Source organism: Cladophialophora immunda (assembly GCF_000835495.1).
Source record: "Cladophialophora immunda strain CBS 83496 unplaced genomic scaffold supercont1.7, whole genome shotgun sequence".
Lineage (NCBI taxonomy): Eukaryota > Fungi > Ascomycota > Eurotiomycetes > Chaetothyriales > Herpotrichiellaceae > Cladophialophora > Cladophialophora immunda.
The window spans coordinates 3219497-3245116 of record NW_015622547.1 but is presented as its reverse complement, the minus strand read 5'-3'; the positions used below and the strand labels follow the sequence as shown (position 1 = coordinate 3245116).

At 54.7% G+C, this 25620-nt stretch overlaps 10 protein-coding genes across 10 annotated transcripts; 5 read left to right on the top strand and 5 right to left on the bottom strand.

Annotated features, from left to right (window-relative positions):
* The first annotated feature begins 26 nt into the window (after positions 1 to 26).
* On the top strand, positions 27 to 2064 carry PV07_11834 (uncharacterized protein). The gene is made up of 2 exons (XM_016399304.1): positions 27 to 606; positions 669 to 2064. Exon 2 carries the CDS (start codon positions 1149 to 1151, stop codon positions 1500 to 1502), a length of 354 nt encoding a protein of 117 aa, XP_016243866.1. The 5' UTR covers positions 27 to 606; positions 669 to 1148; the 3' UTR covers positions 1503 to 2064.
* On the bottom strand, positions 1896 to 5023 carry PV07_11833 (uncharacterized protein). The gene is made up of 8 exons (XM_016399303.1): positions 3660 to 5023; positions 3577 to 3603; positions 3287 to 3512; positions 3093 to 3220; positions 2949 to 3004; positions 2710 to 2870; positions 2607 to 2637; positions 1896 to 2546 (listed from the first exon to the last, which is right to left on the bottom strand). The coding sequence occupies exons 1-8, from the start codon at positions 4499 to 4501 to the stop codon at positions 2395 to 2397; spliced, it is 1623 nt and encodes a 540-aa protein (XP_016243865.1). The 5' UTR covers positions 4502 to 5023; the 3' UTR covers positions 1896 to 2394.
* Positions 5024 to 5090: 67 nt separating this feature from the next.
* Positions 5091 to 7115, top strand: PV07_11832 (trimethyllysine dioxygenase). The gene has a single exon (XM_016399302.1). It carries the CDS (start codon positions 5275 to 5277, stop codon positions 6784 to 6786), a length of 1512 nt encoding a protein of 503 aa, XP_016243864.1. The 5' UTR covers positions 5091 to 5274; the 3' UTR covers positions 6787 to 7115.
* Positions 7116 to 7616: 501 nt separating this feature from the next.
* Positions 7617 to 8171, bottom strand: PV07_11831 (uncharacterized protein; the record flags this gene model as incomplete). Its single annotated transcript, XM_016399301.1, has 1 exon — positions 7617 to 8171. One exon carries the CDS (start codon positions 8169 to 8171, stop codon positions 7617 to 7619), a length of 555 nt encoding a protein of 184 aa, XP_016243863.1.
* Positions 8172 to 9031: 860 nt separating this feature from the next.
* On the bottom strand, positions 9032 to 10630 carry PV07_11830 (uncharacterized protein; the record flags this gene model as incomplete). Its single annotated transcript, XM_016399300.1, has 1 exon — positions 9032 to 10630. One exon carries the CDS (start codon positions 10628 to 10630, stop codon positions 9032 to 9034), a length of 1599 nt encoding a protein of 532 aa, XP_016243862.1.
* Positions 10631 to 11321: 691 nt separating this feature from the next.
* PV07_11829 (uncharacterized protein) lies at positions 11322 to 14665 on the top strand. The gene is made up of 2 exons (XM_016399299.1): positions 11322 to 11342; positions 11505 to 14665. Exons 1-2 carry the CDS (start codon positions 11329 to 11331, stop codon positions 13987 to 13989), a joined length of 2499 nt encoding a protein of 832 aa, XP_016243861.1. The 5' UTR covers positions 11322 to 11328; the 3' UTR covers positions 13990 to 14665.
* PV07_11828 (dihydroneopterin aldolase) lies at positions 12858 to 15047 on the bottom strand. Its single transcript, XM_016399298.1, has one exon. It carries the CDS (start codon positions 14800 to 14802, stop codon positions 14008 to 14010), a length of 795 nt encoding a protein of 264 aa, XP_016243860.1. The 5' UTR covers positions 14803 to 15047; the 3' UTR covers positions 12858 to 14007.
* A 120-nt stretch (positions 15048 to 15167) lies between these two features.
* Positions 15168 to 17747, top strand: PV07_11827 (uncharacterized protein). The gene has a single exon (XM_016399297.1). It carries the CDS (start codon positions 15622 to 15624, stop codon positions 17494 to 17496), a length of 1875 nt encoding a protein of 624 aa, XP_016243859.1. The 5' UTR covers positions 15168 to 15621; the 3' UTR covers positions 17497 to 17747.
* A 184-nt stretch (positions 17748 to 17931) lies between these two features.
* Positions 17932 to 20571, top strand: PV07_11826 (uncharacterized protein). Its single transcript, XM_016399296.1, has one exon. It carries the CDS (start codon positions 18088 to 18090, stop codon positions 19885 to 19887), a length of 1800 nt encoding a protein of 599 aa, XP_016243858.1. The 5' UTR covers positions 17932 to 18087; the 3' UTR covers positions 19888 to 20571.
* Positions 20572 to 20898: 327 nt separating this feature from the next.
* PV07_11825 (uncharacterized protein) lies at positions 20899 to 25540 on the bottom strand (the record flags this gene model as incomplete). Its single annotated transcript, XM_016399295.1, has 8 exons — positions 20899 to 22406; positions 22534 to 24270; positions 24325 to 24716; positions 24765 to 24840; positions 24890 to 24983; positions 25033 to 25250; positions 25302 to 25330; positions 25382 to 25540. The coding sequence occupies 8 exons, from the start codon at positions 25538 to 25540 to the stop codon at positions 21107 to 21109; spliced, it is 4005 nt and encodes a 1334-aa protein (XP_016243857.1). The 3' UTR covers positions 20899 to 21106.
* Between the last annotated feature and the right edge of the window lie 80 nt (positions 25541 to 25620).

The window sequence follows — 25620 nt, the reverse complement described above, 5'->3', positions numbered from 1 at the left end:
CGAGCCCAAACCAACCCTTACAAAAGCTCTCCTTGACGATGCTGAACTTCTCTTTACAAGCGGAAGCCCGACAGCAAAGGGCCCCTGTTGGATGAGCAGACCGTTTGTGGCAGCTCTGCTGAGAATCCCTATCGCTACGACACGAGAGAAGAGCGAACAACACCTCCTCGAGCCGTCTCGGGGACTAGCGGACGAATCACTCCCCTCCCTCGTTTCCTCGTATTTTCCTCGTCTATCCTTTCCAGCCGCAGCGTTTCATTAGCAACGCCGATTAGGTAAATGCTATGGGCGGGCACAGGGTTCAGTTCAGCCACGACACATTTCGGGAAAATGCCTAGCCCGTTTAGCAGGGTGCGACCATACACACCAACTCACGATCCGTGCCTCTTAGAGTGCTTCGGGATATCGGTGACGTGGGATGTGTGCCGCTCCAAAGAGGCGCATGCCAGTGGCCACAGAGTCCCCCAGTCAAGCTCAAAGAGATCGGATATGAATTGAGATTCCCGAAAGGCGGGCATGAACATTGGATAACACAAGCGAATCACCATGAGGAACACACAGCGGCACGCGCTTGGTCAGCCTGCAAGGTGGCACAGAGTTTGCAATGTATACCTGTTGAGCCTTCTTCTACTGAACATGCAAACTAACAATAACTACCACCCCCTCAGCATGCTCCGTCATAACGCACCGAAGTTGTCGCGATACGATACTACCTACACCGCTACGAAACACTTTCATGAGATCCAATGGATTCTAACAAGCAAGGCCAGATAAGCATTAGGGGTTCGGTGTTCATCTTGCTTAGTTGACCTGTCTCGGCCGGCATCTGTTGATAATCAATTCTTGAGTTTCGACCATCCACCGCCCCTCCTTCGTGCGTTCAGAACATTCCCGACGTTGTATCTGACCTCCCTGACACTCTTCGACGCCAGCTTCTTTGAAAAATCAAAAGTATGCTTGAACCTTGACCTATGAAGGCGGTATTCATAATCTCCGCCTGAGCCAGACGGAACCATTGGCGTGTAGAAATGGGACGCATCGAAACTTTCCGGTCGAGATGAGGCTGACGGTTTGAGCGAGAGGAGGCCCACAACCTCGCTGTCGTTGTCGCTGCCGTCGTCAGTGTCATCGCCATCGCCATCGCCGGCATGCACTTCCTCCACAATGGTGGCATGTTTGGTTCTTGTGCATTCACCTCCCACAGAACTGTACTTCGGTGTACCGTTTTTGCTCTTGATTTTCGGCTTTTCTCTGACTTGTTCGGGCAACTTCGTCAGCATGGGAGAAAAGATGGCGGATATTCTCCTTCGTTGAGATGTGAGGGCAGAGACCCGCTCTGTTCTTTCCACGCCTGGGAGAGACGACCTGCGCTTCTGCTCCTCCGATGCCACCTCAACCACTGGAGCATCACGCTTTGTTCCCCCCGGCAGAACGGTCGACAGCCTCCTGGTCCGGGACTTGATGTCGGATACCACATTCCTTCCACGCTCCCTTGCGCCTGAGAGCAACGACGTCCGCCTCCTGTTGCCGCCAACTTTGATGTGGAAGTCCAGCTTCTCATTTTCACTCTCACGCCTCTCTGGTTGTTCGCTCTCCAGTTGTGTCTCTTGCAGCCGCTGACCCTGCAGCCTTATAGCTTCTCGGATCTTCAAAACATATTCGGGAATTGCTTCGACCTGATCAATGCGGCCGGTGCTGTCTTCTGAAGTCGCCTCAACGGCGGCCAAAGGCGCATGCAAGCATGGCAGACAGAAGTCATCTTCCGGCTCCGTGGATTCTTCTTGAATGGTGTCCATCCGCGACACTCTGTCCGACGCCGCGCCTTGTGCCTTGATATCGGATGTATCGCGCAATGATTGAAGGATTGGACAGGATGCTTCCAGACCCGCCGATAACGGCGAAGATTGTCTAGGAGCGCTCATGTATAGCAAAATAGTCGAATAAGAAAAAGGCAAACAGCTAATGAAACCAGTAGCAAGAAGGGACGTGAGAACTGAATGGAGAATATCTGTACAAATCTGATCAAAGGTATATGTGCAAAAAGATACAACATGAGACTTTATCGATATCGCTGCTCGGCCAAATATAGAAACAAAGGACACCCATCTTTGGCTCCGACAAAGAAACACCCGCCTCTGAAACAACGAAGAAAGTACTCAGTGATTGGGGTTGCAACAATAAAACCATTATCTTGGTCGGAAGAACAAAGGAATCGTCAATCCAAATTATGCCTCTTTTGGACATTGGCTGCGAAATGGCGCAGACTTCGATCATGCGGAAAAGAATGTACAGACTGGGTTGAACTCTGAGAACTCTGGGCTCTGGGACATGAAATGGCTTTGTAACGTCAGGGTAGATTGACCTGATAGCGTCCTTGTTGTGCCGTGCCCGCCTTCACGCGGCGATGGAGTTTCTGTATTCCTGCGCCGTCATCTCCACGCTTCTGCCGAGCATGATCACTTGGGGCCCGTCATATTTGCCTCTCAGAAGCAGGTAGAAAGTGCCCATGATGAGGGTCAGTCCTCCGAAAATGACGCACGTGTAGTCTATGCCAAGATCAGCACACCACCTTCTTTTCGGAGAGGGAGAACCAAAAGGCAACTTACTCATCGTCTCAGCGTCGACGGGCATGGCGAACTGCATTCCGCGCGGTAAGCATCCTTATCTCCATCATCAAACACCCAACAGGGGAGCAGGGGGAAAACGCACCGGAAAGCAGAAAATGACAATAAACGCCATCATGAACAGGCACGACACCGCGTTGACCGCGAGTCCGACCGCGCCGGGCATCCAGAACCGGCCTGGGACGACCTTGGTTCGCCTGGACAGCAGATTCGGCAGTATCGCCGAGAGGTATGAAGCCATGGAGACTGCTAAGAGGTCAGAAACGGGCTTTTGCGATGACCCATAAAGCTCCCGAGAAGGAGGCCGGTCGGTGCGATACTTACGGACGATGTAAGAGCTGGTGAAAGCATTAAAGGCCGTCAGATTGCCTACGTAGATACTGGAAGGTGTTAGCCAAGGGAAGTCTCGCGATTGACGCGGCGAAAGAGGGGGGAAAGAAGGCTTCTTTTCTCCGTAAAGGTACCTACCATCCCAGAATCGTGCAAATGACCGCACACAGAACAATCGAGTTCGCAGGGACTTTCAGGCGCGGCGAGACCTTAGAGAAGAAGCTCGCGAAAGGCGTGGCGCGATCACGGGCCAGGGTCCAGAATATCTAGGTCGCTGTGAGATTGGACCGCCTCTAAAGAGAGGAGATCGCGATATGATTGGCGCGACTTACTCTGGAGGCCGTCAAATAACATCCCATGCACGCAATTGTGGTAGGCGCGAGGACAAGGAAGAGAAGTCCAATGGCCCCCGCGCTGGTCCCTGTGCCTTGTCGGTAGATTTCGCCCAGCGGGAAGACGTATCCCGTGTCGAACAGGCTGTCGAGATCGGTCAGGCCATAGAGAACTGCGATTAGAAACAGCAGCCCAGTCAGGAAGCCGACGATGTATTGCCAGAGCCTAGAATCGGTTTAGTTACAGGTGAAAACGGAGAGTCGTATGGAGAGAGATGGTGCGGTCTTACACTGCCATCGGAATATTCCTGCTTGGACTTTTGAACTTTCGTCAGTGGAGGAACTCTCTGATCGCAATGTGATCGGTACTTACTTTTGCATCTCTTCCGCCAGATGGCTCGTAAGGTCGGGCACGCCCACAGCAAACGCGCCGTTCAGCATTCCCAGCAGAAATGCAAACCCTGAGCTACTGTACCCTGTCAAATTGGTGAACGAATCCCACACTTGATGAGAAGTCGCATATTCTCTGTGCTGCACATGCGGCATAACCGCCGAGACAATCACCGTGATCAAAAACCCAGCAATGATGAAGAAGCCTCCAATCTGTTCGAGCAGGGGGATGGCCTTGTTGAAGAACAGTACCACCGCCGCGAAAAGCCAGGCACAGAACAGGAAAACCACAAAGACCTGCCATCGCTGGTACTCGTAGTTGGACGCGTTGAGCTGGGCCATGGTGATGATGATGGCTGCCGTGATCTGCAAGGTCACCGCCGTGGCGAAGATCCAGGCAAAGAAATTCCACCATCCCGCCAGGTATCCACATATCCGACCATAGCGAGGACCAGCGGTGACGGTGGCCCAATGATAGACTCCGGCAGAAGAAGGAATGGCAGATGCGAGCTCGGCCACGCTGGCTGCGATGAACCAGTAGAAGAAGGAGACGACGATGAATTCGTAGATGATGCCGGTGGGGCCGCCGTTGAAAATCGCCACCGCGATGGTCCCGGCCAGGGCGATCCAGACATTGCCGGTGGTGATGGCTGTCGACACGACGCTGAAGGAGCTGAACAGCCGGTCGAGCTCTTGTTTATGGCCAGAGACGTTGATGAGATCATCATCTCGTACGTCGACGAGACTTGAGCGGCGCCTTGCATCGGGTGCTACCGACCCTCTGGCAACCCCCGGATGGTCGTTGGCGACTTTTTCATGCTCCATTGTAGCTCAGACAGGGCACGGGTTGAATGAAAAGCAAAAGGTGCGGATTCACACACATGTTATGCTCTTTTAAGAAACATGTATATGGCAAGCCGATCTTTCAGCGATGATGCAAGATGAAAAAGGCTCGTCACTCACCAATAGAATTTGGTTGATAAGGGAGCTGTTTTTCCACCCTTGGGCCTAGCAAAAGATAAGCACGTTACAGGCGAGCCTGGCAATTTACCGCGATGGGTCATGATCCAGGAGTGTTTAGGGCTCAAGAGACACGAGCCTCTAGCGTCTCAGATCAGCTCCATGGACGCTGATTGCTTCGAGCCTGTCCATCTACTCGTAGAGAGGTCGACGCTTCGAGACAAGCCTCCGGGGTGGCTCAGCTTGGTCATCGTAGAGTTGTCATGACACAGCGATATCTGTTCCATGGCCGTCTGTCGCAGCGTCTTCCATGACGGCGTTCATCGTTTTCCTCGAGGATGAAAAGAATCATGAGAGGTGAGTTCGTTGTTGGTGCCACGAGTGGCGACCAAGTACGAGAAGCATTTACATAATAATGAGAGCCTCGTGCGGCTGCCCAGACGCCCAGACTTTGGCCAGAAGAGGCAGTTTTGCCGTAACCAACATCAACTCTCCATCTCTCTGTTCGTGACGGGTCACTGCTCTGTGCCATCTGCATCTGAATAGATCCAGAGACTGAAGAGAGATCCTCGTTGCCCATCTATCTACCTAGGACGTTGTTCCAGATCGCAAGATAGGGGAGCCTCAGGGACCGATATATGATGAAGGCCCGGATTTCCACAACTCTCCACAATGTCCCCAGGACTCCGTTTCAACGGAATGGACGCGCCAGGCATGGCTTGAGGCATCTCACGACAGCGGCGGGAGCATGTTCGAGAGCAACAATATGTGCATCGGTGAAGAATTCACCCTGGCAAAACACAAGCCGACCGTGTCAAGTCCCCACAGCCTCGTTGTGCCGCCGACATCAAAGCACATCGGCGCCAATGTCAAGCAGCGCCGCCCTCCCACGCGTCCTCGTCAACGACATGACAAACCAAGAACTCATCGTTGACTTCAACACGGGCGTCGCACTGCGCTATCCGTCCTTCTGGCTGCGAGACCACTGTCCCTGCCCGGAATGTCAGCATCCCAGCACGCATCAGCGGCTAATTGACACTTTTGCCATTGACCCGGAGATCAAGGTCTCAAGTGTGCAGTCCACACCGGAGGGATTGGAAGTCACCTGGCTAGAGACGGCGACGGCGACATCAGGATCTGCAAGTGCAGACGCCATATCTGCTCCGGGCGGGAAAGGGAGACACAGGAGCGTGTACCCGTGGGAATGGCTCCAGACTCATCCCCCTTTTATACAAGCCACCAACAAGGCTGCTGCTTCAGCGCCCCCCAAGAGGAAATGGACACATGTCCCTCCTTCGTCCACATCACTGCCCAGAGTCCCCTACCCGTCAATCATGGACGACTCGTCCACGGTGGGCCTCACACAATTTCTCGAATCAATCCACACCTACGGCCTGTGCTTCATCCCTTCCACTCCACCCACCCCAAGCGCAACGCAGTCCCTCGTCGAACGCATCTCGCACATCCGACCTACGCACTACGGCGGCTTCTGGGACTTTACCTCGGAACCCAACCCAATCGACACCGCGTACACGGACGACTATCTCCCACCACACACCGACACGACCTACTTCACCGACCCGGCGGGGCTGCAGCTCTTCCACTGCCTGACCCCCGCCGACAAGGGCGGCGAATCGACCTTCGTCGACGGCTTCGCGGCCGCCGCGCACCTATACCAGACCTTCCCCCAGCACTACCGCGCGCTCAGCACCTACCCAGTCACGTCGGCCGCACTGGGCTCGCCGGCAGGCGAATTCTACAACACGGCCGCCTCGCCCCAGGGATATCCCGTGCTCGTGCACTCGGCGCCGCCGGGCCTGCACCAAGGCCCGACCCCGACCTCGCTGGTCCAGATCCGATGGAACAACCTGGACCGGGTGCCGCCCACGTCGGCGTCGGCGCCGCCGTTCCCGAACCACACGGCCCTGAAGGCGTGGTACGCCGCGGCGCGCGAGTGGAGCCGCATCCTCGAGAGCCCCGAGTTCCTCGTCACCGTGATGCTGCGGCCCGGCGAGCCCGTCATCTTCGACAACTGGCGCGTCCTGCACGGCCGCCTGGGCTTCGAGGGCAAGCGCCGCGTCTGCGGCGCGTACGTCGGCATGGACGATTTCCGCGCAAAGTGCCGCGGCTTGGGTCTCGTCGACGTCTAGACACCTACCTTTATACCTAGGGTACATAGGGCACATACGTAAGTGGTGCTCTGCACTTCGGGCGCGGACGCGGGAAGGGGACTGTGGCTGGGATGGAAGAGCGACGGAGGCGGGATGTAGGTACATGTATGAGTGGAGGAAAATGGCGAGGCGAGGGACATCCTGCTTCTATAGGTCGAGTGTTCTCTCCGCCGTGGCCACCATGCCTGTATATAGCAAGTGGGCATGATCGGAGTCTCAACCTCTGGCCGCAGGGTCTCCCAGAAAAGATGACATGCAGGAAATCATCAGCACAAAAAGGAAGCCAAATCAATCAATCAATCGCTCAACCATTCATTCGAATGTTATTCGACCCGTGATACGTAGCATGCGCGCTATCTCTGGAACTCAGTTAAGCTGTGTAATGCCCCTTCGAGCGCAGTGCACACGCCAATATGCACATCCCCGTGATTTGAAGTCGAATCCCGATATCCCAATCTCAGTCCAGTCAGTCATCAACAATACACGGTCTGTATGTCTGTTCGTTTCAGCCCGTTCCATTCCATTCCGTATCCAGGGACTTGACATATCCTTGTGCGAGCACTATCCCAAAGCCAGTTCATCTCCCTCGCCACGTGTTATTGATGTCAGTCGTGAAGTTGTGATTCAGAACCTTTCTCACAGCCCGCCCATATCGTCTCGGTGCCTGCTGACTCGGGAAAAGAAAGGCTGACCAATAATATTCCATGTGATTGTTTTCTTGTGGTGAATTCGACATTGTCTCCCACAGTGCGCTGCTCATATTCTTGACCACTTGTCGCTTGTCTCTCACTGTCGTGTTGAAACCGCCGTCAAATCGAGAAAAGCTGTTCCCACTCGGACACGCGGCGGAAATTGAGGTACATGTCATAGACGGTGCAGTCCAGGCCCTGCGCGGCGTCCAGCTTCTTGCGGTGTTCGGCCATGCGCACGATCTCGTTGTGCCGCATGTCCACGAGGGCCTGGAACCCATTGCGCTGCTGGCGGAGCACGTGGATCTCGATGTCGAGCTGGCGCAGGAACGACGGGGCCACGCGCGGGCGCAGGTTGTAGTAGTACGCCGCGCGGGAGCAGTAGTCCTTGATCTCCTGGTTGCGGGCCACTACGGTGCGGCGCAGGTGGTCGAGCGCGCTGAGCTGGCGGTTGAGCAGGCCCTCGATGTCGCTGCGGTTGTCGGGCAGCGCGTCCGGCTGGACGGTGAGCGGGTCGTACTTGGAGTCGCTCGACGCGTCGCTGTTCTTGCTGTCGTTGGTGGCGGCACGCTTCAGCGACGAGAACACCGACTTGATGCTGCTCAGGCTGTTGCTGGAGTGGTGCTGCTCCCCCTCGCCGTCGCCGCTGTGCAGATTCTCGGTGGAAGAAGACATGTTTGGATGTGTGATTTGAGAGCGGGCGTGGTGTGGTTGTGGGATGAGTCGCTGTTGATTTTTTGTTTTGAATCTGTTTTGGACAGGAAATCTTGGGTGAATGGCGTTCCACTCGGATTCATCTGGAGGTCTGCTTAAGATCAGCGCTTGCCGCAACAGAACAAGTCAGAGATGATGGCGGTGACGTCCTCGTTGAGTCTGTCAGTTTCAAGCACAAGGCCTGGGAGGGCGGCGGACGTCGCCATCATTGGTGCTGATGGGGTGCGTGTCGGCGGACGCCCTTCTATCTCAGAGCACGTGCACGAGACAACACCCTTCCTACAAAGCACAAGGTCATGCTCCAGGAGGGCGTATCAGTGCCATCTGCCATCGGAGGCCAGAGAGACCTCACAAGTCGGGCTGTTCTCGACCAGGGCATTAAAGGCAACATCACTCACAGAAGGTGATTGGTAGCAATATTTGGCCTTGGGACACCGGTGGCCACAATTTCAGAGGGAAGATTGTCTGTCCTGTCCGACAACGATTCGAGAAGAGTCGGGAAGGAGCCTCTGTGTACTGTGGTGGTGACACTATCGAAAACACTGCAGGGGAGGAACAGGGACCCATAAGAGAAGGCGAAGCTAGGATTGTTTGTTGGCATCCCGATACAAAGAAGGTAGTACACGGCGTTAGGCAGATGAAGGAATGTTTTGTCTACTCATTTCACTATCGTCTGGATGGCGGGCAGAAAAGATACATCGCCCCGACGATAAAGCAGTGAAACGATGACAACAACATTCGTCCGCAACGCCCAACCACGTCCGTGCCAGGAAAGAGAGGAACGAGGGCGCTGATGGTCAATGGTGCACCAGATACTTGGTTCAACCCCATCCAGCCAATGTCCAACTCGTTCTCTCGCTGCCTTTCGTTGCTGTGCTGCGCTGTTGTTGAAGAGCACCAGGATCTAGATCACGATGTGCCCCAGCCAGTCCGTGAGAGAGGAATCTCTCCCTCTCGATTTCGACAAAGGATTTCGCCTTCAAACTGGCAACAAGGCTCGCACCAGTCCAAGGTCCAAGAGATTCGACCTGCTGCAGGACGGGAGCAACACGTTGGTGCGCATCCCTTGATTTCTGCTTGAAGAGCCGTGCCTCGACAAAGTCATCAGCTCCCGGAGGGTTGATGTCATGTCGAGCATCAGGGGGAACCGCTCTCGCTTGAGCAAGCTCTGCAAGGCCGGTCCGCTTGACCTTCGTATGCTTCCCTCGGACAGGCGTCCATCCGTGCTCGCAGATGATGGCATTGGTCGTGTCTAGGGCCTGTTGTGACAAACCCGCCATAGCTGAACCCCTGCCTAAGAAGATGATCCTTGACATACAAATACCGCGAACATCCGATGACAAGGCAAGAAGGGTTGTGTACAGAAGTTGACTAATGGATTGTTCATGATCGTCCCGGTGTTCTTCGGTCTTTGGTGTAACTAGGGTGTCGAGAGATGCTTCATGCAATGCCTGTCTGGAGACTGTGATGGGGCGAGACGTCGTATGCGTTGGCCAGTCGATCACCATGCTTGCCGTGTCACCGCCGGAGACATCGGTATGTCCTTGGTCCTCAAGATTCAATGCCTTTGCCCTTTCTGAAAGATCATCTTTCGCAATTGGAAATAATGCATGACAGGCACCAGCACGATCCACAAACTCCTCGACGAAGTCAAAATCCAGCACGAGAGAATCACGGATTGACTCGTCCTGTTCCTTTCTGACATCCTCTAACAGTGCTCCAATCTTCATGGTCAAAGCCTTCATGGCGCGAACACTCCGGCAGACATGTATTTCGCGATACTCGTAGATTGCCGTGATCACCGTCTCTTCCCAACCCACCTCCACAACGAGACCCGATCGCAAACCCGCCCCAACGACGCACATGGTTGGTGCGGGTAACAGAGTGATCGTAGAATACTTCCAGCGCTCGAATAGCAGAGTCAACGCTGTCGACAATACTGGATGAGGTACTAACGAAGGCAAGACCAGCACCAAGCGTGCCGTGCCCGCATCCACCAACAGATATTTGTTGTACGCTTCTCGGACTGCCCGTTCCAGCTTATCTTCCAGCAGACCCAAGTCGACATCTCTCAAATCATTTCTCCACAGCTCATACTCTTTACTCTTCGATGCCAGATCTTGCCTGCGTCTTCTGAACCCTGGCAGAAACGAGCGATAGTCTCCCACTCGTCTGGAACTCTGGGAGGTGAAGGGTATGAAACACTGGGGGCCACTTTCGCCCTGAAAGCCGGCCCTGAGGCCACGAGGGTCTAGTTCGATAATGATAGGATCCTCTTCGGCGCGAAAAGAGTACGAGCCCGGGGAAGATTGGGCGGAGGAGACAAAACGGCCGGTAGGCGTATGAGGGCTGCCGGATTGATGGCGTGAGGACGCTTCGCGCAGACTTGGGCGGATGGCGGAGGCGACGGTGGATGCCATTGCTCGGTCTCTTTGCCTGTCGTCGCCTCCACCTCCCTTGCGAGTGCTGGATTGTTGGGCGGAGCTTTTTGCAAAGAAAGTAGGTCGCAAAGTTGGTCTCGCCTACAAATCTCCAGGGACGCGGTGGTGCTTGACCAATCAGAAACGCGATATTTGGCTTAGTCATCATCTCGTCTGCGAATTCATACTCGATACTCCTCGCACTATGTATGACTTTCCCTCCACATCCTTAAGGACAATTTATACGGTGATAGAGGCCAGCTCAAACCACATTTATCGAAAATCTCATAAAATGTGACGGCAGCCAGCGTTACCCCGTCCAGATCACTGGAAGGCACTTCCAGGCCAGCACCCTCTCTCGTTCTTCCTACGAGCATTTATTGATCAGCGTTAGACCATAGTGTGCTCAGAAACAGATTCCCCTGTCGCAATTGCCATGGCTATAACGTTTTGTAGGCCTCGAAAGAGCCTCCTACATCTTTAGAACAAATATCTCTCAGCTCACACTTGCCTTCGTGCCCTGTCCGAAGTTTTACCGGGGCACGAATGTCAACAAACAACTCTATTCGGAAGGAACCACGACCCTTTTTACCAGCTTCGATGCTGCAACGCATCAACGAGTTGGGAGAGGGGGAGGTAGGCCATCAAGCTACGCCAAAGCGCAGTTCAGATGTGAAGAGAACTCAGGGTGGAGCAAGATGGGGATTCCTGGGTAAGTTAACCAAGACTTCCACACGGCCTATGGTGATTAGGCCCCAAAGCCTGTAACAAGTGCTTCCCAATGGTCCCGTGGGAAATCCAGTGGAGAGCAAAGAAGATTCGATCATCCCGAGCCAAATACTATACTGACTCCAATCTCTGTTGTCCGCGTTAGCCTTTTGAAAGAAATCGGCAAAGGCGAACGAATTGCCCTCTCCCGCCTCGCCGTCGAGCATCTGCAGAAACAATCCCGCCCCCTCCGAATCGCCATTGATGCAGCGATCTGGAATTTTCAGACCCAGTACGGCGGGCAAGGGGGGAAGAATCCAGCCCTCCGCACACTCTTTTACCGTCTTGTGAGGTTGCTGGCTTTGCCTATCCAGCCTGTGTTCGTGTATGATGGGAGGAATAAACCACTCACGAAAAGGGGACGTACTGTGTCGAAGTGGCATGGGGCATGCGTCGAAAGCGAGATGTCAAAGGCTTTGATTTCCCTGTTTCGGTTTCCAACGCATGTGGCGCCTGGGGAGGCCGAGGCCGAGTGTGCGATGCTTCAGCGAAAAGGGGTTGTGGATGCAGTTATGACACAGGATGTTGATGCCATCATGTTTGGTTCTGGCCTCACACTAAGGGATTGGTCGAAGGAGGGGAATGGGAAGAAAGGGAACAAGACGCCCACCCATGTGAACGTTTTGGATTTGCCGCGAGTAAAGGAGATGAGTGGCCTAGATCCGGAGGGAATGATTTTGGTCGCACTCTTGAGCGGTGGTGATTATGATGAGGACGGCATTGCTGGTGTTGGATGTATGCTGGCATGCGAGATCGCGAGGGCGGGCTTTGGGAGCGACCTTTTGGAATTAGTGAGGAACAGAGACGAAGATGGGATCAACGAGTGGAGGGAACGACTACAATTCGAGCTGGAGACCAACGAGAGCGGCTATTTCAAGATGAAGAGGAAATCGATTCGGATCCCCGACAGCTTTCCAGACAGGAAAATACTGGGATATTATATGAATCCGGCCGTCACACCACCGGGCGAGCTTGAAAAGTTGGAAAGGAAATGGGTCAAGGCTTGGGATGGAGAGATTGATATCCAGGCTCTTCGCGACTATGCAGCTGAAATGTTCGAATGGTGGTACAAGCCCGGTGCTTGGAAGTTTGTGCGAGTCACAGCCCCAGCTCTCCTTGCGAACCGGCTACTACGAGGCGCAGCAACATCGTATGTCACATCTGCCGATCAAATCACCGAACGCAGGCAGCATTTTGTGAGTGATGGGATCCCAGAACTCAGGGTCACAGCGATTCCAGGCGAGATAGTCGGTCTGGATCTCGATGCGGAAGAGGACAGCCCAGAGTATCTGCAACTCCTTGCCGAGGACGAACATGAAGGTGGTGAGAGCGAAACGGAAAATGCACGAGAGAATGCTCCTTTGAGCCCATCCAAGAAGCGCAAATCTCCTCCTTGGCTACCCGATGCGCCAGAGAAAATGTGGATTGCCCAGGCGATTGTCGAAATGGGAGCTCGAGAGCACGTCGAACGATGGAAACAGATTCAATTCGAGATGGAGAATGATCCCAAAAAATTTGCGACACGGAAATGTCCCAAGCAGAAAGAAGCGAGAAAGCCGAAAGTGGCTGGAGGTATGCAGCAGGGGGCTCTTTTGAGCTACGTTGTCCCTGCAAATGAGTTCACCGAGTCGGAGCTAGATATCAGAAAGCCCATCACATCGCCTCGTCCTCGTCCAAAGGCCAACATCAGTGCGCCGCGACGACCCAAGTCTCCCAAACTCAGCTCAAGCCAGCTAGACGAAGGGCCTCCTCCCACGATGCTGGACTTCTTCAAGACCGCCAAGCACAGTCAACCTCCGAGGAACACGATGTCAGCAAGCGACACTGCATCATTTGACCTTGTCACAACCAGTACCAATAGTGCGGATGACCCGTTTATCCTCAGCGACGAGACACATGTCAACAACCATTCGAGGCCCTCAACTTCAAGCTCAGCGGAACCGGGACGGCGGATTGAGCATGAGCCAGCCCAACTTCATGGAAACACGATTCAACCTATGCCCCCAGCTGCGGTGCCGCCTTTGATTTCGAAACACAACACACAGTCAAAGCCGAAGATTCTGGCGACTGTGACACCAGGAGAGAACCTATCCGGCAATGCGGTCAAGGAAACGACGCTCGCCATCTCTTCGCCAGTCTGGAGAGACTCCAACTCAGCAGCGGGCGAGCAAGAAAGGCAGAATGCCTTGGATCCGGACAATGCACTCAGTAATGTCACACGGCGCACTCCCAAAAAAAGAGCAAATAAGTGCCGAATCCTCACCGAAAGTGCGACAGCGGATGGGAGCCTCATCCAACCTCAACGGCGGATCGCAAGTTTCTTTAAGCCATATGTACGGGTTAAAGCACCGCCAGCCAAAGTGGCATTGGCCGAAGACGAAATCCATCCCGTTGAAGTTCTGCCCAAGCTGACGCCCGGGCTGTCGCCAAAGTCGTCTGCGGCCACCCACGTCCATGCAATTCCCCGGTCGAGCCTCCCCGGTACCTGGAAAGAAGTCGAGTGCGAGTCAGGCCCGAATACTCAGATAGACCCATCTCTGCCACCAACTCGTCCTCCTCGGGTAAGCATAATCGACCTAACGACTGATTGACGAAGACGTTCCCGGGTATTACGGGAGCTTGACCTTCCAGAAGTCCTTGTTTTCGAAGAATGTTTTGCTGCGGGTGATTTCGACTGCGGCGGCTTCAATGGGCGCAATGGCGCTGGGCTTTTCAATGCGGACTTTGGCAACCGTGTGTCCATAGTTCAGTGTCACAATCTGAGCCACGGCAGTGGCTAGGGATTCGATCGTGTGGTATGCTGAACCCGCGACTCGTTCACACACTGTTTGAACCATGTCATGCAGAGCAGCAGTGTAGTGTTCTTCCAAAGCACCGACTCCCAAAGCAGGGTCCACGAGAGGCACGCTGATGTCGACGAATACCGTCTGCTTGTAGATGCGCTCTTGAGGGTTGACTCCAATGATGCAGTTGCAGGCAATCTGTTTGACTGTCACACTGAGGCTAGATGTGTCGATTTCTAGCTCTGACTTGTCGACTTGGTATTGGTAGAGCACGCCACCCCTGGCCTGCAGTAAAGCCTTGGGCAGGGAAATGTCGAGAGTGAGTAGACCACAGTTCGGTACCATGTTGGAAAGCAGAGCGATCAGGGAATAGATGGTGGGGAAGGCCTCGGGATCGGCGTCCTTGAAGGCCGCTAAGATTTTCTTGTACAGCTTGCCATAGTCCAGGGAGAGGTTGACGTCGTCCTTGGAAGCAGCCGGCTCGAGGGTGGACGTTGGCTGGGCTTCTATGGTGATTGAGACGGGTTGGGGTTTGCGGAATCGACGCCAGGCGTCCAGGCCGACGGGGATGTCGAACCTCATGTTCTTGAGAATCACTTTGTCCATGGTGGATATTGCCATGCTGAGAGGGAAAGAGAAAGACGAAGTCTGGTCTGGTCTAACAAGCGGGATATTATATGTGGAAGCCAAGCAAGTACCTGATTGTGGCGAGCTGATGGTGTGCCTTTGAAGACTTCAGTGAAGGATGGTATGACTGCGAGCGCAGGGCGGAACAACAATGATCCTTTCCCCAGAGATGATTCTCGTAACAGAACTCCGCGGAATCCGGAGACAAGAGAAGCGGTCCAGCCTCTGGAGAAGCCCGGGCTCTATCTGGGGCAGATCTAAGTTGCCCAGAGCTGCTTGCGATGAAAAAATTGCCAGGGCGTGATTAGCCATGGCTTGATTGGTCTTTTGGTGGTGATGCTCCCGCTTTCGTTGGCTGACAACGCACTGGGCGCCTCTGCCACCTCCAGAATTTCCCAGGCGCAGGTTGCGCTCGGTGGCTTTTGCTGACCTCGTCCACAACCCATTCTTTCGTCCTTCACTTCACCTCTTCCTCAGTCATTTCCTTGCGAATCTCTTTTGTGTTTGTCACCTAGTCTTTCCCAGTCAGAGTCGAATCCCGTCACCTTCAATGGGTCGCAGCGCCGTCACTACCTCAGCCACAATTTCAGACTTCACTCCTGCCGCTCGCGGACGTGTTGCACTTTCCCATGTGATTCCAACGTCATCTTCATCCGCATCTTGCAAGACTGGCCATAATCTGGTTCGGCTACTGGCGCAAGGTCCGTCCTGAATAAGGGCGGACGGTAATACTACAGCCGCCTCGGCCTCGAGCATTGCGTTCATCTACACCTTTTTTTTTAACCTGGGCGCATCATCAGAAGACCCGTCAATATGAGTATCTCAACTACTCAAGCCGTCATGGACAAAGTTCAAGAAACCTCAAGCGGTATGCGACCGCCTGTAGACGTATCGGCCAATTTGGAGGATGCCCTGAATTCCATCGCGCTGGGAAACAACAACGCGGACACAGGCGATCCCGAAATCATCCCTTTTCGAAACAAGAGCCCTCCTGTCACACCTCAAAAAACCTTGCCCATCAGTACGCGCGAGGACGGGGCTCTTGCCGAACCGGAGAGTGAGCGAGGGAGACAGGAAGTCAAGGGCAGTGTCATCTTGTCGACCACTGCGGCCAAGAGGAAGAAGAAGAAAAACAAGGCAAAAGCGGCCCAGGCGGCCCAGGCATTGAGTACTGTCAGAGGCTTCACTCCGGTCGACTCGGGAGCCGAAGATTCGGATGTGTCACGCAACAGCCCACGGGTACTGTCACCTATCCCTCGTTTGCCTATGTTGGCCGGTGCCAGCCCCGGTCTCAGACCTCAGTCGCCCGGTATCAGCAGCTTGAAAGCTCAGCTTGATGCTCTCAATTCTCGCAGTCAGAGCCGCTCCAACTCGCGCGTTCGCAATACCATGGATTCCGAGGCCAACAGCAGCGCCGCCAGCGCAGCGTCCGACACCCAAGGAGAGGAGCCGCACGAAGACATGGTCAGCTACCACGTGCAGATTGATCAAGACTTCGTCAGTCAGTCGCTGGCAGAAACCGAAGTCGCTTCGGTGGCTTCCACGGCAACCATGGACGCGGATCAGCGTGCGACTTCGATGATTGTCCGCAAGATGACCGCCGCGGACTTCACTCCCATCCGCTGCCTCGGGGATGGGGCTTTTGGGACGGTGCTGCTCGTGCGACAGAATGCCACGGGCCGCTTGTTCGCTCAGAAACAACTCACCAAAGCATTTCTCAAGGTCCACAAGAAGCGGATCGAATCGACCATGTCCGAGCGAAGCATTCTTGAACTGGTCAATCGTCATCCCTTCATTGTCAATCTCTACTACGCCTTCCAGGATCACGAGAAGTTATACCTGATTCTTGAATATGCCTCGGGCGGTGAGCTGTTTCGTCACTTGGAATTGGAAAAGTTCTTCTCGGAAGAAGTGGCTGCATTCTACATTGCGGAGATTGTTTTGGCTTTAGACTACCTTCATAACACGGTCGGCGTCATCTACCGTGATCTCAAACCGGAGAACTGTTTGCTGAACGCAGAGGGCCATTTGCTCTTGACCGATTTCGGTCTGAGCAAGGTTGCCGTTCAGGATCCGAGCACACCCGGGGGGAGTCGATGCAACAGCCTGGGTGTGGGGACTATCGAATACATGGCCCCCGAGATCATCAGAGGCAGCGACGAGTCTGACTGGGGTCCAGGGTATGGTAAAGCGTGCGACTGGTGGTCATTGGGTGCGATGGCCTGCGATCTCATGACGGGCAAACCACCTTTCGGAGGAGGCAGTTGGACCAAAATCCAGCAGAACATCATGTATCAAAAGCTGAGCCTACCTTATTTCCTGTCGCCAGATGCGAAAGACCTTCTCACTCGACTGTTGCGCAAGGAGCCTAAGAAGCGACTTGGAGTGGGTCCGAACGACATCAACATCATCAAGAAACACCGTTTCTTCAGGAAAATCGACTGGAAGAAGTTGGAAGCCAAGGAACTCGAACCACCCATCCAGCCCCTAGTCACCAATCCGGAATTGGCCGAGAACTTTGCCAAAGAATTCACCGACCGAGCCATCGACACCCTCACGCGAAGACACAGCCGGACACTGAGCAAGTCTGATCCATTTGGGGGTTTCAGCTACGTTGCGAGTTCCAGTTTGCTTGAAGAATCGATGCTTTTGGAATTGGACGAAGCTATCATTGACGAAGACGTTTAGACACTGGAATAGCGGCTAGAACCTCGAGCGATAGAAATCGGGTTGGATAGAGTGGTGAGGACGGGGTAGCATAGACAATTGACGACAGCGAGGAGTTCAGGGCTTGAGATGGCACATGGCGAGGTTAGAAGCATACGGGAATTTTGGAAGCATTGTCAGGACGGATTGATGCACAGGCATGATTAGAGCAGCCGTTGATGATTCGGATACAGGCATAGAAGCTAGACAGACATGAGACATGTTCAACTGCCTACCCCTCTCAGAGGTTACCTGTTCGTGCCTGTCCTTGAGCCCAGCATAAACAACACTGGGCGAGGCTGATATTAAACGTGGCACGTGAGCTGGTGCCTGAGTCGCGTTGGGGCGCGTCAGACGAATCAGGATGCATACAGCGACCCCGCGTGTTGTACTTCACCTCAACCTCAAAGCAGCTGCCTCGCTGCCTCGCCGCTTCACCTTCAGCGCTGCCAGCTCGACCACGACCTCGTTCAGGTGTCTGTTGCAACCTGCCTTTCTCCCTTTACCGTCACCTCACCTCTCAGTTTCCATGCCTGCGACCATCCATCTCTGACACTTACAAGACAGGCAGGAATGGCCTCTTCCAACCTCCTCAGCCTCGAGGCTGAAGTCCTTGCGAATGTCCTCGAGTATGTTGATTCCGAATCCCCTCGTACCACAGCAGCGGTGGCCCAGACCTGCAAATATCTCAACTATGTGGCTAAACTGGTCCGCTACCGTCACATCACCGTTCGCTGGGATGCCGGGCTCCAAGCCTGGGTCGACAACTCCGGGCGGAACCAAGAAGAATGGGAGACGCCCGAGCTCCTCCAAGGCTTGCGACAGCTCACAGTCTGCAGTGGCGATCTTCCCACGCTACTATTCAGCCCCGGCCACGATGATTCACCCACTGCCCCGGAACATTGCAAGTCATTTAACCGACTGGAGACCGTACTCCGCAATGCCAGCAACTTGAAGACCTTGGTCTGGAAAGTGGGCTACCTGCCAACAGAAGTCCTCGTCGAGACCTTGCAGACCCATCAGCCAAATGCGAAAATGGACATCTTTCGTGCCAGGAGGCTCACTAATGCAGATAGACCCCTGGCGTCAGAAAAGGTCCTGGCGGCAGCGACTTGCCTGAACTCGTTTTCGATGAGTACGGCCCACAACACGTGTACCGAAGACATGCTGCTCTTCCACATGATCGTGAGATCAGCACCGAACCTGAGATTCGCCTCTATACTCTGTTACCCTCCCATGGACTTGGAAAGTCCCATAGTCAACATCCGCCGACGCCATCTCGAGATCTTCTGGTTTCCACCAGATCAACCGAGGAAGCAGAGTTCGTCACTGCGTCACCTGACCTTGGACGGATGGGAGATGTCTGATCATGACTTGGCATACTGGTCGCAGTACGTCAACCTTGGGTGCTTGGAGGGCTTGAAGTGTAGCAGAAGCCGCCGCGTCGATAGGTCTTTTTTTGAACGCGCTCCGCAATTATTGACGAATTTAAAGAGTTTCAGCATCAACCTTCGTGCCGGGGATCTTTCGGACGAATTTTTAGCAGCGGCGAACAATTATATCGCCACATGCCCGCCTTTGCAGATTTTGAGTCTCTGGTCGTGGAGGGGGAAAGTGCCTTTGTCCACAATCCTGGATCGACACGGAGCCACCCTCCAGGACCTCCAGCTTCACGAAGACACAGACCTCCCTATTGGTATCCTCAGAGAATCTCTGTCGGTGGAGGAAATTCAGTCCATCCGACAGTCATGCCCCGGCCTGAGGACGTTTACATTTGATCTCACCAGAGCCTCACCCCAACTCCAAATCCAAGACTACCAGGGTATTTTGGACGAGCTCCGCAGATTCAGTCTCGACAAGATCCAGATCTACATCGATCCCGGTCTCCAATGGTTTCGCTGGCGAGCCCGGCTGATACGGCAAGGTCGAGTGACACAAGAAGTCCTTGGTTCCGCGTACGATGATCCGACCATTCCGTTGGATGATGTCTGCCTTCCCACGGGATGCAGCGACAACTCTCAATTTGAAGGTGCCTCCGCTTTGACAATTGATTGTGTAAGACACGCTGGTGGGTCCGTATACCCTTTCACGCTCCAGCCTCCATCTACACACAAGGCCATATGCAGCTTTCTGATCAAGGCTTGGAAAACCATCTTTGGCTCAAAAACCTCGGGGCCAAGACAACTCGAGCTCAAATTTGGGGAATGGGAGAAGAAATTTGAACCTCGCCGTCATGATCTTCCGGATTCGACAAGAGACATTCGAGTCTTTTGCCGTGCGAGACCACATGAGAGAGACGATATGGTCGGAGAATGTTTCGTCGAGTTCGACTGCTGTGGCGGGCAACATAGCAGGAAATTCAGCAGCCGCTGAGCCTTGGATCGAGAGAGGCAAGGTTGCATGTGCCCACAGGCGCGTGTTCACGGAGTGGATGTACATCGAATTTGGCAGGTGATAACCTCGGGGACTGGCGGCTCTCTTGATGGGGAAGGAGAGGGAGTTCAATGATGGATTCTTGGGATGGTCGTGGAGATGCTTCGTCTCCTATTGCTTGATCAGCTGAGAAGGAGGGTTGCAGGTGAAAGGTTGGCCTCTCACGGTTCCTGATTTTGGCGGCAAACGATCCTATGGATGGGGGCTGGGGATTGGACACGTCTTTTCGGCCTGTATGAGGTCAAGGTGTACCGAATTGGTTGGCACAGGAGTGGAATGGACTGTGCCGGATTGAAATGGATTGGATTGGATGGAACTGGACCGGACTGTACTGGTTGCTTTGGGCTGGTGTCAGGAATTGAATGACATTGCCGAAGGACTTGACGAGGCGGAAGGACAGGAAATCAACCTCTCGGACCTGGAACCCCCAGCGGAGAGGATTCACAGCTCTGCCTTATGAGATATGTGACACGATTAACGACTAGTGAAGGATAGCGGTGCGTGTGAATGTCCCTCCCAAAGAAAAGACCATGCGAGACGGACGGTTACGGCAATCATGGTGAGCATGTCTTTTGGTGATCTCGCGTGCTTTTGGCCCATCTTGGGTTTAGGATACATACCCGGGTGTGCTAGGTACCTAGGTAGGCTGCTGTATAATCAGACTCGATGTTTGCCAGACGCACGGTAATGTGGCGGTACCTTGTCGTCCGTACCTAGGTAGTCACTGGGTATCTTGGGTATCTATACCTACGAGTACAGCCGACATTCTCCTTCTCCTTCTCATTCTCGTTACTCCCTGCATGGTTAGCTTCGACACAGCGGTTTCTTCGGGGAATGGACATGTTGCGGAGAGAAGAAGTGCCCGGTCCAGAATGCCCGTACGAGTAATCAGAGATACAGAGGATCCCAATCTGGCCTGCCTGCGCGTGAAATGCAGATTGAACTCGGGATTCAAGATTGCGTAAGAGTCAGAACATCACCCGCAACTAACCAACACCTACCGCCCATCAGCTTGATTCAGCTCAACTCAACTCAACTCAGCTCAGCTCAAACCAGCCACAGACGTAGCGCATTGCAAGAACAACGACGGCGATGTGCATGACAACCAACACCCATACCGACACCGACACCGCCGCCCATCCATTCCTTAACCCATTCCTTAGCCCAATGCCCAACTCCAAAGAGCCACCCCCGTGATACAACCCACCATCAATCCCGACAACGAAGATACAGCCGACCTTACTCCCGCGCCCATCGCCGCCGCACCTCCCACCGGTGCCGGCGCCGTCGACGTCGACATCGACGCCATCGCAGGCCCAGAAACCGGGACGGGGACGGGGACGGGCAAAACAGTGACGTTCTTAACGTCACCACCACCTGTGATCCCGTTCGAAATGCCTGTAAAACCGCTAGTATTGGTGGAGCTGGAGCTGGGGGAGCTCGTCGCGTTGCGCAGGGGGACCGAGAAGTTGAACTTGGCGGTCGCGAGGACGAGGCTTTTGGTCACCGTGTCGGCGGCCGGAGTTGTTGTAGTGGCCATGGGGAACGAGATGGGGAAGCTGTACGGGATGTAGCCGTGCGCGTTACCGTTGGCCGTCGCTGTGGCCGTCGCCGTTGCCTCTGCATACGCGTATGCGTATGCGGAAGAAGACCACGCAGAGACAGCGGCCTCGAGGGCCGAGATGGACTGCGCACACGGCACGGTGAGGGTCGTCATTCCCTCCTCTGTGCCGCCGCCGCTCTCGGTATCTTCCTCTCCTCCCATCATTGCGGGAGAGGTGGGTACCGGCGTGGCGCACGCGGCAACCACCGTCGTGGTCATGGGCACCGCGGGCGGCGGCACGTCCGTGCACCCGCAGTGCAGGACCGTGATGGTGGTCGCGAGACACGTCTCCGTGCGCGTGGGGCAGGAGATCGGGTGGGCGGCGCAGATGGTGGTGTAGGTCGTGGAGATTGTGGTCGGGGACAGTGTTGGTGTTGGAGTCTGCGAGGAGGACGGGGTCGTTGAGATGAGAATCCCCGAATCAGAGACTGAGAACGAGAGGGGCGAGGTTGTGGTGGCTGTTGTCGAGGACGGTGGCGTTGTTGCGGAAATGTTCGCGCTCACGCTCACGCTCACACTCGTGCTCGTGCTTTCGCTGCTAGAGGCTGTCACCGACGAGACCACCGTTGTCGCTGCTGATGTCGTCCCCACCGACAAAGAAGTCGAAGACGAGGTGCCCGCGTCAACGCCCGTGTTGTTGTACATCGTCAGGAGGATAATGTCGCCGTTCGCATCGGCGAGTTGTCTCCTAGCGCGCCGGGGGGGAGGAGGAGGAGGAGGAAGAAGAGCAATGCCACCGCACCTCTGCGCAGGGTTGCCGGGACACGTGGTATTGCACGCCGAATCAGGATATTGGACAAAGTCGTCGGAAGACGAGGTGTCGAGAGGGAGCGCGTATGAGGAACAGTAGCATTGTCTGGAAAACAGAGAAGGGGTGTTAGCATTCTGCAATCCAGGGGCAAAGGAATCCAAACGAGCTGGAAGCGGTGAGACATCGCTGCGCCATTCGCTGGGGCGAACAAGGGGGATACAAAAAAACTCACGTATCATAGAGGCCAGCGTATATGTCCAAAGAGCAGTCCGCGACACATCTCTCAATGGACATGAGCGGAGAGTCTTCCACCAGGGTGAAGCTATTGGCAAACGCAGTGTCCGGCCGCGGTCCCAGGCAGCCTGCAAATGTAAAGGAGGACACCTGGGTTGGGCCAGGCAGAGTGTTCGGAGTGGTGGTCGTTGACCCTGGCGTCGAGACTGGAGCAGTGGTGGAAAAGGGTAGGAAGCTGAGGGAGGAAGAAGTGCTGCTGGTGATCACGGTCTGGGAAGTCGGTGTGGAAGAGAAGACCGTAGAGGGAGAGTTGGACGTCGAGGGAGGCGAGGATGGCGGGGAAGATGATGTGGGTTCCGACACGACGAAGCTGCTGGTTGTCGTCGACGGGCTGGTCATTGGTGATGATGTGGGAGGCCCCGAAGAGGCCGTTGACGGTGGGGGCGGCGAGATTGATGAAGAAACAGACGATGGAGGCGGAGGAGGCGAGGTTTGCACAGAGGAAGAGACAGTTGGGCTGCTCGTGCTCGTGCTCGTGCTCGTGCTAACAGGACTGGCGTTCGTAGATGCTGGACTGGGGTTGAACACGGTCGTGGTGGTCGTCGAAGAGGGAGTCCGCGACTGAGCCTGCGTCGTGACAGTAGGTGCGCTGGACGCTGGAGATGAGGTCGCAGCAGAGGATGAATGGATAACCGTCGACGACGAGAACAAGGCTGAGGTTGCAATTGGAGTTGAAGTGCTGACGATCGTGGATTGACTCGGCGATACGGACGATGAGTCTGACAGGGTTGAGCTCGGAAGGGACAGCTGCCCGCTGGTTGAGGTCGCTGCGGTCGTTCTTGTCGATGATGATGATGCTGCCGCAGAAGACGAAGAGGAAAGGGGCGGATTCGTGGTCGGCGCGGTCGACAGGCTCGAGGTCGATGAAACAGTCGACGAGGCTGAGGTTGTACTCCCGGGAGACCCGGTCGAGGACCTAGAGCTTGAAGAAGTAGCCGACGAAGATACGCCGGTCGTCGCCGTCGCCGTCGCCGTGCTGAGAGAGCTGCCTCCTGTAGTTGCCACCGTCGTCGAAACAGCAGACGTAGTGGAAGAACCGTCGTCGGTCGTCGTGCCACCCAGGGGAACACCGTCCGTGAAGCTCGACGTCGGCGTCTCCGAGATCAGGGAGAACGATGTCGACGTAGTGGCTCCCGGAGCGACGTAGTACTGAGGCGTGACCGAGGTCGCAACATACGACGTGCTGCTGCTGGTGGATGTCTGTTTTCGAGGATCGTCGGTCACCTGTGGATAGGCATAGTAGATGAGCCGGGCGCTGTTGAAGTTGGGATCCGCAGGAGTGCTCCCGACGTTTCGTTTCCAGTAGCATGCTTTGGTGCTGACCTGGTATGTCACGCCGCCGCAGATGTTGGTGCTGTTGAAGGTATTCCAGTAGCTACATCCAGCCACACAGTCTTCAAACGAGTTGACCGGATAGCTGGGATACGGTCTTCCAATATCAGACCCGCCGATGTTGACTCCACACTCAACTTCGTACTTGAAAACGCCAGATTGAACGACGGTGAAGTTGTACGTCGGGCACAGACTCGTGGTAGGTACTGGAGTCGAGGATGAGGTCGTTGATGTGCTTGATGGAGTGGGCTGATTGCTTGCAATATATCCAGTGCCAGTGGCGCTTGCATTGGCATTAGGGTCCACCAGTTGATACACCCGGATCGAATTGATGCTCCAATAGCTATTGACGGGTCAGTGCCAGAGGTAGGGTCAATGGAGGCTCTGCAATACATACGACTGTTGGAAAGCGGCAGGCTGAGCCGCCACATATGCATTGCAAGTGGAATACCCGGTGTTTGTGGCGCACGAGTTGGTCGTCGAGTTCCACACACTCGTTGCTCCCGCATATTCTCCGCAGAATGCATTGTTCAAGATGATCTTGTGGGCTTGGAAATGCTGGTCGAAGACACAAGAGCCTTGCATATTGGCGGCCGGCAGCCCCCAAGACGAAGGATTGGGAGTATTGTTGGTGATGTCGCTGGGGATTGAGCCCCTCGGGAAAAACCAGACGCTGATGTAGTCAGATGTCCATTGCATCGCATAGACACCGCCTCCAATTGCGTTGAAGCCTGTCCCGTAGCTGGACGATCGAGTGTCGCGTATCCCGCAGCCGACGTTGTAGCCAGGCTATAGTGAAGTCAGTATCTTCCACCAGAGAATGGCCGCGCCGCTCACGTAGTATGCGCAATTGTTGTTCGACAGTTGACCCGTCATGGTTCTGCTGTCCCCAGCAATCGTGCAGTTCGGGTTTCTGTCATCCATCAGCGATGTCCCTTCACAGGCACAAGTTGCCAACACACGTATGTAACGTCGCAGCGTTGTAATTGACCAGGTTTGCTCCCTCCATGATATCGATTTCGCCATTGTAAGGCCAGTTGGGCCCGAGTGTCCAGACTGTGATTGATCAGCGCACGATCTCTTCCCTTCCCTCCAAACCCCGTACATGCTGGCCAACTCCCACAAACTCCTCCTGGGGCGTGGTTGAAATCCCCGATAAACAATCCATGGGTCCATGATCTCTGGGTGGAAATTCGGACGCTGGGTCTGCCTGCGGCCTGCGTGGATCCGATCACCGTGTTGTAGTCAGAGCCAATGTAAATCGGCGAGCTGTCGCTGGCGTTGATCATGCCCATGAGTTGAGCAGAGCCCTGGCTGTAATATCTGTTGCACTCTTAGGCATCACCCTCGATTGCGTCTTTCGATATCACCCACGTTACAAATCCTCCCGTTGGGTCGCCACCCTGTTCGCCGTCAGATTCGTCGGAGACACCGCGTACAGTCAAGCTCCTCACCGTGTAGAAATCCCATCCTTGAAAGAAATTGGTCCCCGAATACTCCGAATCCAACTGATAGACCGAGCTAGTAAGGGCAAAAGCATAGTGGAAATACACGCAACACACAAGAAATCTATAACAAGCCCGATTTCGGGGGGTAAAGGAATGGACAGCCATGATCGGCAACAGCGAGCAGACGGATGCGCTTCAATGGACGCGCGAAATGGAAGGTCAAGACCATAATGAAGGCGTTTTGG